Source organism: Carettochelys insculpta, chromosome 19 (assembly GCF_033958435.1).
Source record: "Carettochelys insculpta isolate YL-2023 chromosome 19, ASM3395843v1, whole genome shotgun sequence".
In the NCBI taxonomy this organism is placed as follows: Eukaryota; Metazoa; Chordata; order Testudines; family Carettochelyidae; genus Carettochelys; species Carettochelys insculpta.
In genome coordinates this window covers 393,822-413,417 of record NC_134155.1, presented here as the reverse complement: position 1 = coordinate 413,417, position 19,596 = coordinate 393,822, and the positions used below count along the sequence as shown (strand labels likewise).

The 19,596-nt window shown below is 49.1% G+C and overlaps 1 protein-coding gene across 6 annotated transcripts in view; it reads left to right on the top strand.

Annotated features, from left to right (window-relative positions):
* Positions 1–19,596, top strand: part of MYO1C (myosin IC) — a 178,706-nt gene that overhangs the window by 79,154 nt on the left and 79,956 nt on the right. For all 6 annotated transcript variants that reach the window (XM_075013372.1, XM_075013371.1, XM_075013374.1 and 3 more), the window contains 2 exons: positions 7,275–7,430; positions 7,979–8,094. In XM_075013372.1, the coding sequence (XP_074869473.1) occupies positions 7,305–7,430; positions 7,979–8,094 (242 nt within the window). In that variant the 5' untranslated portion in view covers positions 7,275–7,304. The remainder of the gene's footprint in view (positions 1–7,274; positions 7,431–7,978; positions 8,095–19,596) is intronic.

Here is a 19,596-nt window from a genome sequence, read left to right as displayed (position 1 = left end):
AATTCACATAGGCCCCGCGGCTGTGCTCCAGGGCCTGGATGGCGATGTGGGTGCTGTCCAGGGCCCCAGAGCAGTTGGGGAAGCCCAGCTCCTGGAATCCTCGGATGGCGTTGTCCAGGTCCCCTACGCGAACCAGCTGCCTCAGGAGCACTTTGTTGATCGCCCAGGTGACCTGCAGGGCATAGGGGGACGCACTCATGAGCATGGGGTGGGGTGTGGCTTGCCCGCCTGTTCCTGTCCCCATCCCCACTCCTGTCCCCAGGGATCCCGCATGTGCCCGTGCCCATCCCTGCCCCATCCCCGGGGTGCCCACCCTTCTCCCAACAGTGCCCGTCACCAGGCTGCCCTCTGCATGTAGTCTAGGTGTGAGCTGGACACGGTTTATCTCGATGAGGACAGCCCCGATGGTGGCTGTGCCCACCCCGAATTGGTGGCTGATGGATCAGTAACTGTCCAGGGTGGCCAGCTTCCATAGGGCGATGGCCACCCTTTTGTGTAGGGGGAGCGCTGGCCTCAGATGTGTGTCCCAGTGCTGGAGGATTGGGGCAAGCCAGTGGCACAACTCCAGGAATGTCCCCTTGGTCATCCTGAAGTTCTGTAGCCACCGGTCATCGCCCCAGTCCTCCAACACCAGCTGGACCCACCAGTCGCTGCTTGTGGGGAAGCTCCACAGGCAGCGGATGATCCAGGGGACCGGCTGGGGACATTGTGCCCTGAGAGTGGCGTCTTGGAGGGTGGCTATTGTGCTGGCCACCCAGAGCCGCTGAAACACAGAGGCCAGGACCATAGCCAGGGCGCTGACCATGGCTGCAATGGAGGCAGGGGTGCTGCTCGGGGTCCATGGGGGCCTGGTATGCCACCTCCACTGTCTCTTTTGTGCTCTCTTTGCCTGGGGCCAAGGTTGCTGGGCCTCAGAGTGCAGGCTGAGGCGCGGGGGTGGGCCTTTAAGGGGACAGCAGTCAGTGGCCCTGGAAGGGCTCTTCTGCCATGCGATGCTGCCCGTGGCACTTCCTGCCCCTGGTCTTTTGAAAGAGTGTCCTGGTATGTGTGGATGCTCTCTTTCAAAATTGTGCTGGAGGCCTTTCGACAGAATGGACCGAAACTTCGGTCCTCACTGGTGTGTGTGGATGCTCCGTTTTGAAAGACCATCTTTCGATGTTCTCATTTGAAAGACGTTCTTTCAAAGCAGAGCTGTAGTGTAGACGCAGCCATTCAGAATGGGAAGTGACTCTAGGATAGAGTACTGCGGAAAGGTATGTAGGGATCATAGTGGATCACAAGCTTAAGGTGAGTGAACAGTGTAACACTGTTGGGGGGGGAAAAGCAAATGTGATTCTGGGGTGCATTAACAGGATAAAACACAAGGAGTAATTCTGCTTTACTCTGAAGTGATTAAGCCTCAGTTGGAGTATTGTGTCCAGTCCTGGGCCCCACATTTTAGGAAAGATACAGAAAATTTGAAAGGATTCAGAGAAGAGCAACTAAAATGATTAAAGGTGTAGGAAATATGACCTATGAGAGAAGATTTGGGTTTGTTTAGTTTGGAAAAAGAGGTGGCTGAGAGGGAACAGGATAGCAACTTTCAAGTAAATGAAAGGATGTTAAAAAGGAGGCAGGAGGAAGAATTATTCTCCTTAGCCTCTGATGATAGGACAAGAAGCAATGGGATTAAATTGCAGCAAGGAAGGATTATATTGGACATTAGGAAAAATTTCCTAACCGTGAGGATGGCTAATTACTAGAATAGATTGCCTCGCGTGGTTGTAGAATCTCTGCCATTGGAGATATCTAAGAACTGATTAGATAATTATCTAACAGGGATAATGTAGCTTATGTTTGGTCCTGCTGTGAGGGCTGGAAACTGTACTTGATGACCTCCTGAGGTCCCTTCCACTTCTAGTATTCTGTGATTCTATGACCCTTGGTAAATTGTTCCAATGGTTAAGGATCCTCACTATTAAAAACAATGAAAAGTCCTGTGTCACTATATAGACTAACGGATATTTTTGAGCATAAGCTCCTGTGGTCAGGTCTTTGCCCACAAAAGCTTATGCTCAAAGATATGTTAGTCTATAACGTACCACAGGACTTCTCACTCTTTTTGTGGATACAGACTAACACGGCTACCCCTCTGATACTTGTCACTACTAAAAAGTTATCTTATTTCCTGCCTGAGTGAACTTCCAGCCACTGAGCTTTGTTTATACCTTTGTTAGATAGAAAAGACCATGGTCAAATATTTGTTCTCTAGGTAGATATTTACAGAATGAGCAAGTCACATCCCTGAACCATCTCTTGGTTAAGGCGTGTGTGTATTCAGCTGTCCTAGGAAATTATCTCCTTTCTCCTGTTCTGTAATAGTAGCTACCAGAAATGCAAATAAAAAAATGTTTAGAAGTAATGGAAATGCAAATTGAGGTCAGATATGAAAGAGCTGAAGGGAATATATTTAATGAAGTCTAGCTCATTAAAATTAAAATAAATTAATGGGCGTGGGAGATGAAAAAAACAGTGGGATACTAAGTGTTTGATTTTTTTCAAGGGCCAGTATGGGATTGTTCCCTACAGTATGTATTTATAGTATAATTTATTTACTTATCTACTTGTATTCCAGTAATACCTGTGATACATGAAAACTTTCACAGATTCCAAAGGTCAAAGGGACCATTGTGATCATATAGTTTGAGCTCCTGTGCAGCATGAGGCTTAGAATGTCCCCAAAAGTTCCAGTGTAGGCACTGCTGTGGTGGAGTGAGGGATGTGTGTGACAGGCCGAGCAGTTCACACAGGCTAGGGATGACCCCGCACAGTAAGCCAATATTTTTATGGCTGACCTGGAACAATGGTTCCTCAGTTCTTGTCCCCTAGCACACCTCCTCTACCTGCACTACATTGATGACATCTTCATCATCTGTACCCATGGGAAGGAAGCTCTTTAAGAGTTCCACCGTGATTTCAACAGTTTCCACCCCACCATCAACCTTAGCCTGGACCAGTCCACACAAGAGAGCCACTTCCTGGACACTACTGTGCAGATAAGTGATGGTCACATAAATACCACCCTATACCAAAAACCCCCAAACCACTAAGCTTATCTACATGCCTCTAGCTTCCATCCAGAGCACACAATGCGATCCATTGTATACAGCCAGGCACTAGTGTACAACCATATTTGCTCCGATCCATCAGAGACAAACATCTACAAGACCTTTACCTTTACCTGAGCTTTCCTCAAACTACAATACCCACCTAAGGAAATGAAGAAACAGATGGACAGTGCCAGATGAATACCCAGAAGCCACCTGCTACAAGACAGGCTTCACAAGGAAAACAAGAGAACACCACTGGCCATCAAATACAGCCCCTAGCAAAAGCCTCTCCAGCATATCATCAGTGATCTGCAACCCATCATGGACAATGATCGTTCATTCTCACAGACCCTGGGAGGCAGGCATGTCCTGGCCTATGGACAGCCTGCCATCATTAATCCTATTCTCACCAGCAACTATAGACCACAATACAGCAACTCTAAATCTAGACCCAATCCCTGCACCAAACCTCGCTGCCAGCTTTGCTCACATATCTACACCAGCGATATCATCACAGGACCTAATATCAACCATTCCATCAGGGGCTTTTTTACCTTTACATCTACTAATATAATATATGCCATCATGTGCTAGCAGTGCCTCACTGCAATTTACATTGGCCAAACAGGACAGTCTCTATGTAAAAGACTTAATGAACATAAATCAGACATCAGGAACGGTAACTTACATAAACCTGTAGGAGAACACTTCAATCTCCCTGGACGCTCAGTAACAGATTTAAAAGTAGCAGTCCTACAACAAAAAATTTCAAAAATCAAATGGAGAGAGAAATCTCTGAGCTGCAATTTATTTCCAAATTTGACTCCATCAACCAATGATTAAACAGAGACTGGGAGTGGTTAGCCCCTGATAAAAGCAGTTTCTGTGCTCTGGAGGTTCGCACCTCCACATTAGATTCTGACAATGGGCCACATGCCCCCTGACTGATCTGGCTTGTTTTTTCTCCTCTCTTGATGTATACTACTGATAGTGGTCCATTTCCACCCTAACTGAATAGACCTTGTCAGCTCTGGCCCTCCCTTTTACTGGGACCCCCCTCTTTAAATACTCCTCTAGAACCTTCCACCCCCACACTCATGCATGTGACGAAGTGGGTCTTTGCCCATGAAAGCTTATGCTCCAAAAAATCTGTTAGTCTATAAGGTGCCATGGGACTTCATGTTGTTCTTGAACATACAGACTAACACAGCTTCCTCTCTGATACTTGTCACCCTTGCTGTCTGTAACCTAAGCTGGCAGGTAACAGGTCTGTCCCTGAACAGAGAGTGGGGAGGAGCCCAGCTGGGTTTAAATCTGAGGCGAAGGTTGGAAGCTGAGGGGAGAGTTGGAAGGTGGCTAGCCTGTGCTGAGGGCGGGGCTAGACCCCAGGTGGGGGCGCCCGTCAGGCCTCCCCTCTGCAAGGTGGATTGGAATTATTGTCTCTGCCTTCTGTACTGACACCTCCACACTACGCTGTGTCTCTGTTGACTAATCCACTTAGTATGTGGGACAGAAAGTTTGAGTCACTATTAGTTGTGGTTGGGGTGCAGTGCTTGGGGACCCCTGAACCCCATTACAACTGTCAGTATCACTTGGAAAGATATTACTGTCTGCAGAAAAACTTCTCTCTGTTACTATTCTCTGGGTGTATGTTGCATCTACAGTAGGGTGCTTTGCAGATGTAGCAGCATGGCTATTTGCGGACTGGACAAAATGACCACTTGCAGTCCCTATCAATTCTTTATTTCTAATGATGAAGAGGTTGCACTTGGTACTTTTGGGGGCAGATTCTGTGGGTTGGTCTGCTCTGAGCCACACATGTTACAAAGCAGAATCAACGCAGAAGTCACCAGCTGGGAAATCCCTTGGGGTGGAGGATTTCCCAGCAGGCACAGTGTCAGTGTATTTGGCTCCTCTGCCTGCCTTGTCACTGCTGCAAGTGCAGAGGTGGGGTGGGGCATGTGGTTAGTGGACACTGTGCTTTGGCTGTCCCTAGTTCATGGGTAGAGTCTTTTGGGGACTGCAGCCTGCTGGCTCAAGTTGGAACAGACTGCAGGCTTTGTTGGGCCAGAGACTCCAAAGATTGTAACTGATAGTTGGTTCTTGGCTTTTCCTCCTCCTTCCTTTTCTGGGCTCCCTTAAACAGCATGTCCTTTAGTCTCAGACAGTCAGCCAAGTTCCTATTTTGCTCCTGTTGAGTAAGCAGAAAATGGAGTAGCCAGAGCTATTTTCCCCCAGCCATTGTGTTACATCATCTGGTCAAGATGGGCATTTCTGAGTAGTTGCTAAGTTTATTCACCCTTCAGCTGTTGCTGCAGATGTAAGAGAAGCAATAGAGGGTCATTGTGGATGTAATGCTCCCTACTTCCACTTTGTCATGTCTCAAGTATTTAAAAATTGTGAGGTATCACTGTAGACAGAGGAAGGGTAGATCAATGGTTAAGGGATTTGTATAGGACTTGGGAGCCCTGGCTTCCATTTCTGCTCTGCCACAGATTTCATACATGATCTCAGACAAGTTACTTAGCCACACCCTGCTTAAGTTCCACTGCTCTCATAGGTAGTGTGAGGGTAAATAGGTTAAATACTGTAAGCTCTACTGATACTGCAGTGATGGGGGCTACATAAATACCATACACAGGAAAAAGTTTTAAATTCATAATCCAATATATGTTTCCTCTTAACACAGATAACTGTGAGGGTCACAGTTTTGAGACATGAGGCCAAAACCTCAATGTGGATACGTCTATACCTGTACCAACTGAGTATGTCTGTACATCTGTGTCATCCCACATTGATCTCTTTCCATGTGAAAGCAGTCACCTGATTGTACCTGTGTGGTGCTCTGTTGTGGTGAATTGGTTGGGAAAAGAGATGTAGTTAGCTTGTTTCTGCACTCCTCCCAGTTGCCTCTCTCACTCCTCACACAATCTGATCACAGTTAGTGTGAGAGCTTTCTTCTCAGTATCCTGCAGTTGGAACAGTCTCCCTCTATCTGCCTCATGAGTCCCCTATCTCATTAAATTTCATCAGAAAATGTGCCTTGGCTACTTGTCTGGCTCTCTCATTGTTAGCTATATTGTAGAGCTCTAGAGCATTTTGTGGTGTAGTTCTTACAAGGTATGCTACCAAAATTAAATCGGTGTGCGGTGGCTTTCACAATCCTTATTACTAGTCCAAAACAGCTTTACCCTTCATATCTCTTATTGAAATGGGAGAAGCAGGAAAGAAAGAAACTTGTATCAGAAAGTAAGTTGAAAATCTGAGAATCATATGTCTCTCCTTAAATATCCCTTCTTTTGGGAATCTTAAAGGGTGGGATGTTAATTTGTTAACCAGTTAAATCTACCATTTAACCAGTTAAATGCTATTTTACATCTCTAGCTGAATGTGATCTTACTGATGAAGAGGTGTTCTCCAAGAGATTCTCCTGTATTAATGAGATTATTGGGCACATCAGACTATAGTCAAGTCAGGGCAATGCTCTCAGGGCTCTTCTGTTTATGATATTGCTGTCCAGGGCATGTGATTATTTGTGCAGGAGAAGAGGGCTCTGATTCCTGATGGGTACGATCTACACCAGCTTGAAGAAGAGGTGAGTGAAGTTGAGGAGAGAAAAGTAATATGTAAGAGAATTTAAAGGAGCAATGTTCTTTTACTAGTTTAATGATGTGAAAAGAGGCAACATAATCCATTTTCTCATATTAATTATTGTCTGTAGATCTTTGTCATAATTTCAGTTGTGTTGCAGTACAGACAGAAATCAGGAAAAGGTGCTTGGACTTAAAGGAACCAACTTGTCAGCAATTTGGGCATGCCCAGTTGGTAAATAACCATTTCCTGCTTCCTGTGGGGCTGTTTACTTCAAGCCAGATCCTTTAGCACAGGGTATGGAAATAAGAAAGCAGTTCAGGCTCTCTCACTAAAAGAACTTTCTTCTGACATTTATTTTATCCTGTTATTGACTGATTGGAATTTTAGCAGTAACATATCCCCAGCAAAAGCTGCCTTGTCTTTTGCCAAACTGGCCATTGTTAATGTGAAATGCCTGGGGGGTTGCCTTATTAATGGGGTTTGCTTTATTTTCTCCTGTTTGAATCTTGACTCTGTGCCTTTTCTTTGTGGGTGAAGTGGTCTGTGTTCATGAACGTCTCAACCTTTTGACTTCACTAGTTTTGGTTGCAGGCAGCAGGGAGTGACGGTATCCGGTTGACAATGGAGAGTGCTTTGACAGCCCGTGACCGTGTGGGGGTTCAGGATTTTGTCCTGCTAGAAAACTTTACCAGCGAAGCAGCCTTTATTGAAAACCTGCGCAAACGATTCAAGGAGAATCTAATCTATGTGAGTAGCAGCCAGAGTGCTGAACTTTGACTAGAACTTGGATATTTGCTCTGACAGTCGGACATAGTGATTTTGTTCTGCAGGCCAAATCTGGATGTGGTGGTGTCTGTCAGGTCCCCTTTTACATCCCATGATTCTTCTTCTCTGACCTGGTCTGTCTACAGAGATACTGGCATATATAGGCCCTGATTTTCAGATTGCTGAGTGTTTGCAGAGCCAGTTAAGTTCAGCTGAAAATCTACCCCATACTGTATTCGTCTGACATCATAGAGCTCACTTTATGAAGCAGCCAAGAAAGGATGTAGGTGTAGCACTTTTGGTAAAGGGACACATAAAGCCCACATTCTGTATTCACACATTGACTAGCTTTGTGGTTATCGCTTCAGCCTTCTGAGTCACACTCCCTTCAAAGTTGTTAACAACATTCCAGATGCCTTTGTTGCTGGCTGTTTCTGTAACAATATCTGGGGTTCTGGAGTCATTCCAAAGGCTCTTGTAGAGGCATATGTTAGCCTACATGTAACACTTTTCCTTTCTTCTCTTTTCAGACTTACATTGGCTCTGTTCTGGTATCAGTAAATCCATACAAGGACCTGGAAATCTATAGCAAGCAACACATGGAGCGATACCGAGGTGTCAGTTTCTATGAAGTCTCTCCTCACCTGTGAGTGGCCTGTGGGTAAATAATACAGTTTGTGCCATTCCCACCTGGCTTGTTCAATTCTGTTATACAGAAAACAGAAATACAAGACTTCTTTTTTCTCCTGCCATCTTCCCATCAGAGTACTGAAGAAAGTGGGAGGCAAAAGTGTCCTTTAGAATGTTTTATGTCTTGCTGTTTTTATTCCTGTTTCTCTTTCCAAAGAGAGCAAGTTGCCTTGGAGAGTGTTATGTGGAAAGGGGCTTAGTTCCTTCCTGGCCAAATTGTTTGAAATTCAGTGGAATCTGAGATGCTGATGCAGCATAGGCAGAACCAGAGATCTCATTGTTCCAGGATTATTTGCTGTTTAGATGATCTGGTTCGAAGTTTCCCTTACTGCTAAACAGCTTATTCAGCTTATGACTAAACTGGGGGAAAGTGTTTGTGTGAGATGTTTTCTTTCCTACCTCCTTTGTCATGCTTAACCAATATTAATCTGATATTTCCCTTGTTGCCAAGATACCATGAGCCTGATACAGCATGGAATGTATGTATTTACGTGGCCAGGTAACATTCCCAATTTCCTAGTTAAAATAAAAGATTATTGAAGCTTGAAGGTTACCTTTGAATGTAACTGAATTTTTCTGTCAGTCCAAAAGAGAGAGGACTCAGGTGAGTAAGCTTCACTGCCCAAAGTGCTTACTGAGCCAGAACCCTAACCTGAGATCTCTCTCAACGGTTCTTTCTTCCAAAGAATGAACGAGATTATTTTGAAGAGACAGGGAGAATTATTTGGGCTGTTTCCTGTTGTTAACAGGTAACTCAACAGTGCAAGTGAGGTGGGAGTATACTATCGGCATGATGAGGTGGTGCTCGAAATATGGTTGCTTGGGAAAATCAGGAATCCTTAAAATTGTATTAATTATTCCATAAGTGGTGTACTTTGTATTAGAAGTGTTTTACAGTTTTCCTTCTCTTTTATACACAGAGTTCTTCGAAGGAGAATTAGTTTAATAGGACCCAAGCACTGCTAATCACATGGTGTTCCCTCTAATGTGCATGGCTGTGCGGCCATGCATGAGGTCACCATGGGCCACAAACTTAATTATCATAACTCTGCTGGCATGCACGCTACAGTCCAGTGCATGGGGACTAAGAGGTAGGAGGGGGCAGTGAAGTCAGGTTGGTATGATGAGAGAGCTTGGTGTGTACAGGGCTGCAGTCAGTCTCCCAGTCCCGTGCCTGTGGCCCAACGAGGAGAAATGCCTCTCCACCCCAGTTCTTGGGCTGCAGCATGGTGACATGCTTCTCTCTTCCCCCCTACCCCAAGCTCCAGGGCTGCTGCAGGGAGAGTGGGCTAGGGGAAGGGGACTCCTCTCTCTCCACTGCAGCCCCAGGGCAGCTTACACCCCAAACTGGCCATCCCCAGCTCCATCCCAGAATCCTCACACCAACCCTCTCCCTCCAGCCTAAGTTGCTTTCCAAACTCCACACTCCTCAGCTCCACCCTTGCCACATGTGCTCCTGATAATAGGACAAGAAGCAATGGATTTAAGTTGCAGCATGCAAGGTTTAGGTTGGACATTAGTAAAAAAAATATTCCTAACTGTCAGGGCGGCTAAGCACTGGAATAAATTTGCTAGGGATGTTGTGGAATCTGTATCTCAGAGCAGGTTAGACAACCAATTGTTAGGGATGATCTAGATGGTGCTTGGTTCTTCCGTGAGTGTAGGGGGACTGGATTTGATGACATGTTGACCTCCCTTTGAGTTCTAGTATCCTACGGTTCTGTGATCACTTCCATATTGATGCACATAACAAAATTTATTCCACATGTGCATAGGAAAAATTAGTGGCAACATTGGAAGTGTTCCCCACAGTTCAGTCTGTCTACCCATAAGTTAATTAGAATATAAAATTTTTGTTACAGGGCTGTTTGGGTGTTTGAAGTTTGCAACACTAAAATGCTGTCAGCACTAAATCATTTAAACATTAGAGCATTACCCAATTCTGCTTCTGCTCACTTATACATTGTGCAAGGGAAGATGTGGCTTGCAAAGTCTTACTCTTTTAAACAGTCCAAGGAAAAGATTGTTCTTGCCTAATTGCAGCATTGATGAGAGATTTTAATGGTACAGCTCAGAAGTAAATCCTAAGTGTTAGGATTGCCAGTGCTATTTTGGTAAAGGAGACAGTATTTCCAGACTAATGCTCTTAGGGGTATTATTGTTGCTTAGAAAATAATTTGAATGTTTGTATATTTTTAAAGATTGTGGAAACAAACTAATTTTAAGCATTGGACTGTATACTGTTTCATCTATTACTGTTAATAGCAATTCAAATAATTTTCATTTACTTTTTTTTTTACTGTCTCTTTAAAATGAAAACAATTCCTCCTTGCTATCCCAGTATCAAAATACTGAAAGCTAGTGGGAACACTTAAGCGTCCGATGGTCTAGGGAGTCTGTAATATCTAGCCATTGAAAAGGTTTATACCAGTGTTTGAGAAATGCTGCTTAACTCTGTGACAATCAGGATACAGGCATCCCAAAGAGAGAATGGGGGTCTGGCATAAACAATTAAATCAACTGGTTGTGTACAGTGGTATTCTGTATAAAATTTGGAGTACGGTCTTCTATGAAAGCTTGTAACAATCTGAACTTAATCATTATGAAATAGGTACACTCATCCCTCATTAAACAAGTACTTTATTTATGAGTATTTGCTTAAACGAGGGACACATACTTTTCTTAGTTCACTCGATGAGTGAACTCTGCGACACTGATACAAGCCTTACCCCCTCTCCTAGGTTCCAACCCCCACATAGTCTGACACCCCTCCCCTGCAGCCCCAACCAGCCGCAGCCTGACACCCTGCTGGCCCCATGGTCCCAGACCATGGCAGCCAGACTCCCCTGCTCACCCCACAGCCTGACCAGCCGGCCCTGCAGTCCCAAACTGGGACAGTCTCACCCCCCTGCCAGCCCCACAGTCCCAAACTGTGGCAGCCAGACCCCCTGCCAGCCCTGCAGCCTGACTCCCCTGCTGGACCAACAGTTCCAAATCGCAGCAATCAGAGCCCTCCGCCAGCCCCGCAGCCCCAAATCGCGGCAGCCTGACCCCCCCACGCTGGCCCCGTGGCCCCAAAGTGCGGCAGCTTGAACCCCCCAGGACCCCACAGCCTGAAACCCCTTCCCCCGCACCAGCCCCATGGCTCCAAAGCATGGCAGCCAAACCTCTCTGCCAGCCCCGCAGCCTGACCCCCTTCTGGCTTTGCACACACCAAACCACAGCAGCCTGAACACCCCACCAGCCCCACAGACCTAAAGCACTGTAGCCTGAACCCCCTGCCCATCTCCCCACAGACCCAACTCGCCCCCAGATTTTAATCCTCACTCCCACTCATGGCCCCAAACCGCCCACAGCCTTTAACCCTCCCCAACCACCCCCAACCCAAGGTTCACGTAACTTTCAAAAGCAGCGCCACCTGCTGCTACTCCTTCCTCTAGTTAGGAGCACTAGGAACCAATCAGAGACTTTTAAATGTATTTTAATGGGAATTTAGTGTCCCTCTTATGAGTTTTCCCTTACGAGTCGAAAGTTGGGAACCAATTGCGCTCATATAGTGAGGGATGAGTGTATAAGGCTGTGTTTTGTTTAGGTATATAGAGAATTGGGTATGTAAAGCTTCACCTTTAGCTCACAGTAGGGTAGTGGTCAGCTAAGCCGGGAGGTATTGCCCCCCCAGCTAGACAAGCATTGTAGTTCCCCAGAAAAGACAAATTATGAGTCATCAAAGTTAATGGGGAAATACTGAGACATCCTGGCTAGAATTTCCTCATCCAAAGTAGTGATGAGTTACCATGCGAGGAGGGTGGGGAAAAAAAGAGACTTGAAACTGAAGTCATAATACTTATTGTAGTGTGTCTGTGTATTCACACAGGCTGCATGTGCACTACCAGATAAATTTGAATTTAAGGCAGTTAGCTCAATATTACCATGTGACTGTCTTCACTGTAAATAGTGTTAGCTTGATTTAGGGTACGTTAATCTCAAGATTACAAAATCACAGTTACCTGATGGGTATAACCTCAAACTCAAATTCAGAAGTATGATCAAAGGCCAGTGTGGAAGCGCCACATTTTAAAATCAAATTTATTAGCCTCCAGAGGTGTCCTGTGTGTGTAATCCACAACGCCCCTCACTGCTCCACTCTGGCTGTGGCTCGCCAGTAACAGGAAGACCAAGCGGAAGCAGCAAGCCTTTGGCTGCGGGCTCATGTTTGTATGAGAGCCTGAAGCTGCGTCTACACTATATGAGAAATTCAATATTTAATAAATTTGAATAGTTAACCTTGATATTGCAATTCAAATAAAGTGTCTGCAAGCCTTCCTGAAATTCAACCCACCTTTTCTCCATGCCGAATCTGTCCCCCCATTGCCATGTGCAAGTGCAACAGCGTGAGCACTGTACCTATCCCACAGTGCCTTGGCCTCAGTTGCTTGTGGGCATTTCGTGTTGGACTCCCAGAATTCCAAGCACTGTCTCAGAATTCACAATGTCAGTAACCGCACAAAAAAAGAAGTGGCGGTCACACCGTTTCCCGCTGCTGCATTCCAGCACAAGCGTGGGTCCTCAAACACTCCAAATCACAGCGAAGATTATTTTGGCAATCACAGTAGCTATCGTGCAATTTGTCCTTCAATTCCAAAGCTTAGTGACAGTTGGCTGTATAAATGGTGCTCATGATGAGAATGGTTTATAAGAGCAAATCTCCCAACTGTGGTCCAAGAACTGTCAGCTGCTGGTTGCCCTGAATGCATTGCTGACAGTGGAGTGGCTGTTCTTCTTCGAGTGTCCCCGTGGGTGCTCCACAATAGGTGACGGGCTTGCCCAGCACCGCAGATCGGATCTTCCAAGCAGTTTCTGCCGGACCGCGCATGCGCCGGCGCGCGCCGCTCCCTTGCGCACTCCTGGCCACGTGCGCGATCCGGTCCCCGCCAGTTCCTCTTAACCGCCGTCGGCTGCAGACGGAATCCGACTAGGCTAAGGCCAAATAGCGTATTCAACGACTTTATCTGTTTTTCTTTCAAAGTTTTTTCAGATACTTAGGCTACTATGAGTTAGCCGGTTGTTATTTTGCAAAAAAAAAAAAAAAAAAGAACAAACAACAACAAACAAACTACGAGCGGGACAGCTTCAGCCAGTCCCAGTAACAAGCGCCGGAGGCCAGGAGCTACGGCCATCAGCCCTCCTGCTGAGGCAGGCCATCGGACGGGGAAAACAGCAGAAAGAAGGTGCTACGTACCCACTTAATAAAACTCAAAGACTCACCAACAATGTCCTCTTCAGGCTTTAAAAAATGTGAGTCCTGCCGAGAGGCGATGCCAGTGTCCGATGGGCACAGCCTATGCATAAGGTGCCTGGGGGAGTCCCATGTGGCACAAAAATGCGCCTTCTGTGCAAAATTAACAACCAGAGCACGGAGAGACAGGGAGATGCGCATTAAAATGCTGCTTCCTGATAAGGCCCTCCAGCCAGACGTGCCGGAGCAGCCGCAGCAGGAGGGACCCTCCGGGGCCCTTAAACGGAAAGCTGCCTCCCTCACTCCATCAGCGCAGAAACGGAGGAAAGTCTCTCCAGCCCGATCCCTGCCGGCAGCAACAGTGAGCGGGACGGGAGGAGCACGCAGCCCCCAGCCGCAGCAACAGCTGATCGGCGGCGGCACGGAGAGCCACGTGCAAACGGCTCAGCCTCCGATGATCAGCCAGCCGCCTCACACCGCAGGCAGGGCGGCGGCTAAACAAGCGCCGGCACCGGCAGCACCGCAGGCAGCGGCACCGACCCCGGCGGAACCGGCGGTGCAGAGCGCGCAGGCACGTAGCCTGCAGGCGCAGAAGGACACCGCACGTGCGGCACCGCCTTCGAGCGTGCCTAGCACGGTGCCGACGGGGCTGGGATCCCCCGTGCGTCAGGGGGCGGAGTCACCTCCTCCAGGGAGGGGGAAGGCTGCACACAAGAGGAGGCATTGCAGCCCCTCTCCGGACAGGGCTGTGGAGCTGCTTTCTCACAGCCCTCCGCTTACGTTGCAGACTCCAACCAGAAGGCAGGGGTCCCCCCTAGCCTACCCGGAGCCCCCTTCTCCATTTTTGCAACCAGCCTCACCCTGGATGGCACCACCTTCACCCTTCCTGGGGTTTGAACCACTGGACTATTATGCGAAGTCGCTCTCTCCAGTGTCTCGACGATCTCCCTCCCCCAGACGCAGAGGGTACACACCAAGGGAGTGGTCTAGGTCACCCTCCCAAGAACAGTGCCTATACTGCCATGGTCGCCCCTACCACGCGGGGCATACACACCATCGGCAATCTACTAGGGAAAGATCCCCACAAACTATCTCGTACCCCCGAGGGCAATCGCGACCGGGGACAGAGACTCAAGCATCTCAAGGGGGACTGGTCATGGAACCCCGAGATTTTCCCTCGCAAACCTCTAGCGAGAGGGTGTACCATCACCAGCAGGAACCGGAAGGCTCCAGAGAGATGTACCCTAGCGGTTCCTCACTCTCTTCCCCGGACGAGGCTACGGCCCTGGGGGACGTCCATCCTACGGACGATCTCAAACAGTTTCAGGAGCTGTTTAAGAGGGTGGCCTTCATGCAAGGCATCCAGACAGCAGAGGTGCAAGAGAAACACCATAAGCTCCTCAAAAATTTGAGACCTCCGGCCTCTTCCAGAGTAGCAATACCGCTTGATGAAGCGATCTTAGAGTCCGCCACTACGATATGGCAGACCCCTGCAACTATTCCGCCTGTCCAAAAGAGAGCGGATAAGAAATACTTCGTACCGGCGAAGGGCATGGAGTTCCTGTTTAGCCACCCACAGCCAAACTCCCTGGTGGTGGAGTCCTCGCAACAAAGATCAAAACCATCTCAATTTAAAACAGGGGGAACAGACAAAGATGCCAAGAAGCTAGAGCTGTTCGGCAGAAAGGTCTACTCCTCCTCCACTTTAACGTTGCGAATGGCAAATTATGCAGCGCACTTGGCGAACCATAATTTTGACAACGATTCCAGGTTAACTTCCCTCATGGACTCGCTTCCAGAGGACAAAAAGCCGGTCCTCAAGGCCATAGTGCAAGAAGGCTACGCGGCTGCGAGGATGGGAGTTCAGATTGCTTTGGACGTTGCGGACACGGCAGCACGTTCCACAGCAACCGCAGTGGTGATGCGAAGGGAGTCCTGGCTCCAGACCTCGGGTATACCGAGGGATCTGCAGGCGAAGATAGTTGACCTTCCCTTCGACTCGCAGAAGCTGTTTGCTGAATCAACTGACTCGGTCCTTCATTCCAGTAAAGATTCAAGAGCCACACTCAGGACCCTGGGGATTTACACCCCCCCATACACAAAGAAAAGGTACTACCCTCAGCAAAGGCGGTACCAGTACCAGCAACAGCGCCCCCAGTATCACAGGGGTTACGAGCAAGGGCGACATCAACAGCACCAGCAGTACAGAACTCCCAGGCGACGCTCACAACAGAGCCGTGCGTCCTCGGGGCGGGGCCAAAGGCCACAAGTTTGACATACAGATCCAGGGCTGCGCCATCACTACCATCGCACACGGTCATCCGAAGCAGCTATTTCACCATCGCCTCCGACCGTTCTACGACCAGTGGCAAAGGATCACCACAGACAAATGGGTGCTGGAGATCATAGCCACGGGGTACGCCATCCCCTTCCAGTCGCTCCCACCATCACGACCTCCACCCAAGCCCCACCTCCAGGAGGCCTCCCAGGTAGCGAGGCTCAGGCAGGAGGTGGACCATCTCATGCTCGTAGGGGCGGTGGAAAGAGTGCCGGAGCAACTGCACGGGAAAGGGTTCTACTCCAGGTGTTTCCTCACGGAGAAAAAGACAGGAGGCTGGAGGCCCATCTTAGACCTTCGCGGCCTCAACAGGTACCTGCGCAAGCAACGTTTTCGGATGACCACGATCGCCTCCATCCTTACAGCTCTGGACGATGGAGACTGGTTCGCAGCCCTCGATTTACAAGACGCGTACTTCCACATAACCATCCATCCGGCTCACTGGCGATTCCTCCGGTTCATGGTGGGCAACGAACACTTCCAATACAAGGTCCTACCGTTTGGCCTCTCCTCGGCCCCCAGAGTCTTCACCAAGACCTTGGCAGTGGTGTCAGCCTACCTGCACAGACAGGGGGTATTCATTTTCCCGTATCTGGACGACTGCCTGCTCAAAGGGGCCTCGAAAGGAGAGGTTCTGCGCATGATACGCGTCACAGCAAACACGTTCTCCTCACTTGGCCTGGTTATCAATCTGGCAAAATCACAAATAGACCCCGCACAGGACATAGAGTTCATAGGGGCTCGCATAAACTCGGTTGCAGCGAGAGTATACCTACCAGAGGCTCGCTTTCGAGCCATCGGTTCCCTCGTGCAAGTCATCACCTTCAGCCCTACGGTGCCGGTCTTGACGTGCCTGCAGCTGCTGGGCCACATGGCAGCGGCGACGTTTGTAGTGCAGAACGCCAGGTTACACATGCGCAGCATGCAGCACTGGCTGGCGAGTGTATACAAACCGGCAGTACACACCGTTCACAGGGTGGTGTCGCCCACAGCCGGGGTGCGCAAATCCCTGCAATGGTGGGTAAACCCCAGGAACTTGCTAACAGGGGTACCCTTCCACCAGCCGCAAATATCGGTTTTTCTCACTACAGATGCCTCCCTCATAGGGTGGGGAGCGCACATGGGCGAAGAGGTGACTCAAGGACTGTGGTCACCCACGGAACAGTCACCACACATCAACGTACTGGAGCTCAGAGCAGTGTTCAACGCCTGCAAACACTTTCGAGACCACATACAAGGCAAAGTCGTCGGGATCAGTAAAGACAATACCTCCACCATGTTTTATATAAACAGGCAAGGAGGAGCTCGATCCCGTGCCTTATGCGCGGAAGCAATCCGCTTATGGAACTGGTGCATCGCCCGCGATATAATTTTGAAAGCCTCACACTTGCCGGGTGCGCACAACGTGAAGGCAGACCAGCTGAGCAGGCGTTTTGCGCTCACACACGAGTGGCAGATCCGTCCCGATCTGCTACGGTCGATTTTCCACGCATGGGGTTTTCCCCAGATAGATCTGTTTGCCACTCAGCACAACAAGCAGTGCCCACGATTCTGCTCCAGGGCAGGACTGGGATGGGGGTCCCTGGGGGACGCGTTTGCGATCCCGTGGGGGGGCCCCCTGCTTTATGCGTTTCCTCCCACAGTGCTGATCCACAAAGTTTTGCAAAAAGCCAGGAGGGAAAGGGCCCGGATGATCCTGATAGTCCCAACGTGGGATCGCCAACAATGGTTCCCCCTACTCCTGCGCATGTCGGACCGTCCACCGATGCCTCTTCCAGTGGCTCCGGATCTGCTCACGCAAGCCCAGGGGTCCGTAGTGCATCCGCACCCCCACAGCCTGCGACTGCAAGCGTGGTTAATCCATGGCTCAGCTCCCTAGAGAGCACATGCACAGTGGCAGTACAACATGTCCTAGAAAGTAGCAGGAGGACTTCCACTAGGAAGACCTACAAACAAAAATGGACTCGCTTCACGGCTTGGTGTTCTACCAAACAGCTGGCCCCCCTTTCGGTGCCTATACCTACAATTCTAGAGTATTTACTGGACCTCGAGAGAGGAGGACTCTCGCTATCCTCGTTAAAGGTCCACCTTGCCGCCATCTCGGCGTTCAGACATGAGGAGGAAGGGCACACGGTGTTCGCCCACCCTTTGGTTACCAGGTTCCTCAAAGGGTTGGTAAACCTCTACCCCCCTCGGAAACCGATTCCACCTTCGTGGAACTTGGACCTGGTGCTTACCACACTGATGGGACCACCGTTCGAGCCCTTGGCCACGGTTCCCCTCCGCCTCCTTACAGTTAAGACGACCTTTCTTCTCGCAATTACGTCAGCTCGTAGGGTGAGTGAGCTCACGGCAGTCATGGCAACGCCACCCTGCACTGTTTTTTCCAAGGAGGCGGTAACCATACGGCTGCATCCAGCCTTTGTCCCCAAAGTTTCTTCCGAGTTTCACATCAACGAACCTATTGTTCTACCCTCGTTTTATCCAAAACCTCATAACTCCAACGAAGAGGCGCGCCTACACCTCCTGGACGTGAGGAGGGCGCTAGCCTTCTACATAGACAGTACCAAGTCCTTCTGGAAAACGGATAGACTCCTAGTCTCCCTCGCTCCCAAATCGAAAGGAGAGGATCTCTCCTCGCAGAGAATCTCAAAGCACATTGTATCCTGCATAAAAATGTGCTACGAGCTCAGAAAGACTCCTTTATCGGCCACTCCCAGGGCTCATTCCACCAGGGCGGTGGCGGCATCAACAGCCTTTTTCAAGGGCGTTGCGTTAAAAGACATTTGCAGAGCGGCGACCTGGTCGTCCTACTACACCTTCGCCAAACATTACGCCCTTCACAGGGTATTCCAAGAGGATACCCATCTCTCTGCAGCGGTCCTCTCGGGGACAAGCTGCACATAATCCGATTACCCACCTCCTATCTTGGGTTACTGCTGGGTAGTCACCTATTGTGGAGCACCCACGGGGACACTCGAAGAAGAAAGAGAAGTTACTCACTGTAGTAACGGTGGTTCTTCGAGATGTGTCCCCGTGGGTGCTCCACTACCCGCCCATCCTCCCCGCTTCGGATCTCTGTTAGTGTTTTGCAGGGGCACCCGAGGCGGTTGGTCGAGGAACTGGCGGGGACCGGATCGCGCACGTGGCCAGGAGCGCGCAAGGGAGCGGCGCGCACCGGCACATGCGCGGTCTGGCAGAAACTGCTTGGAAGATCCGATCTGTGGCGCCGGGCAAGCCCGTCACCTATTGTGGAGCACCCACGGGGACACATCTCGAAGAACCACCGTTACTACAGTGAGTAACTTCTCTTTTTGGACTCATGAGACCATCACATACTGGTGGGACCACATCATTTTGGAGTCCTGGGATGATCGGTAATAGGTGCAGAACTTTCGCATGTGGAAGTCCACTTTTATGGACCTTTGTGATGTGCTGGCGCCTGTCCTGAATTGCAGCAACACAATAATGAGGCCAGCTTTAACAGTTCACAAGAGAGTGGCAAACTGTAGAAGTTTGCAACACCCAGCAGTTACCAGTCTCTGGCAAATCAGTACGATGTAGGCAGATCTACAGTGGGGTCAGTGGTGATGGAGGTGGCCCATGCAATCTGTCGGCATCTCCTCAGGAAGACTGTGATCCTGGGATATGTACAGGCTGTAGTGGATGCTTTTGCTTCCCGGGGCGTTCCTAACTGCAGTGGGGAATAGATGGCACGCACATCCCCATCCTGGCCCCAGCCCACCTTGCCTCAGAGGATGTAAATTGAGGGGGTACTTCTCCATGGTGATGCAGAGATTGGAAGATCATAAAGGTCGTTTTACTGACATCAACACTGGCTGGTCAGGGAGGGTTCATGACAAGTGCATATTCCGAAATTCAGG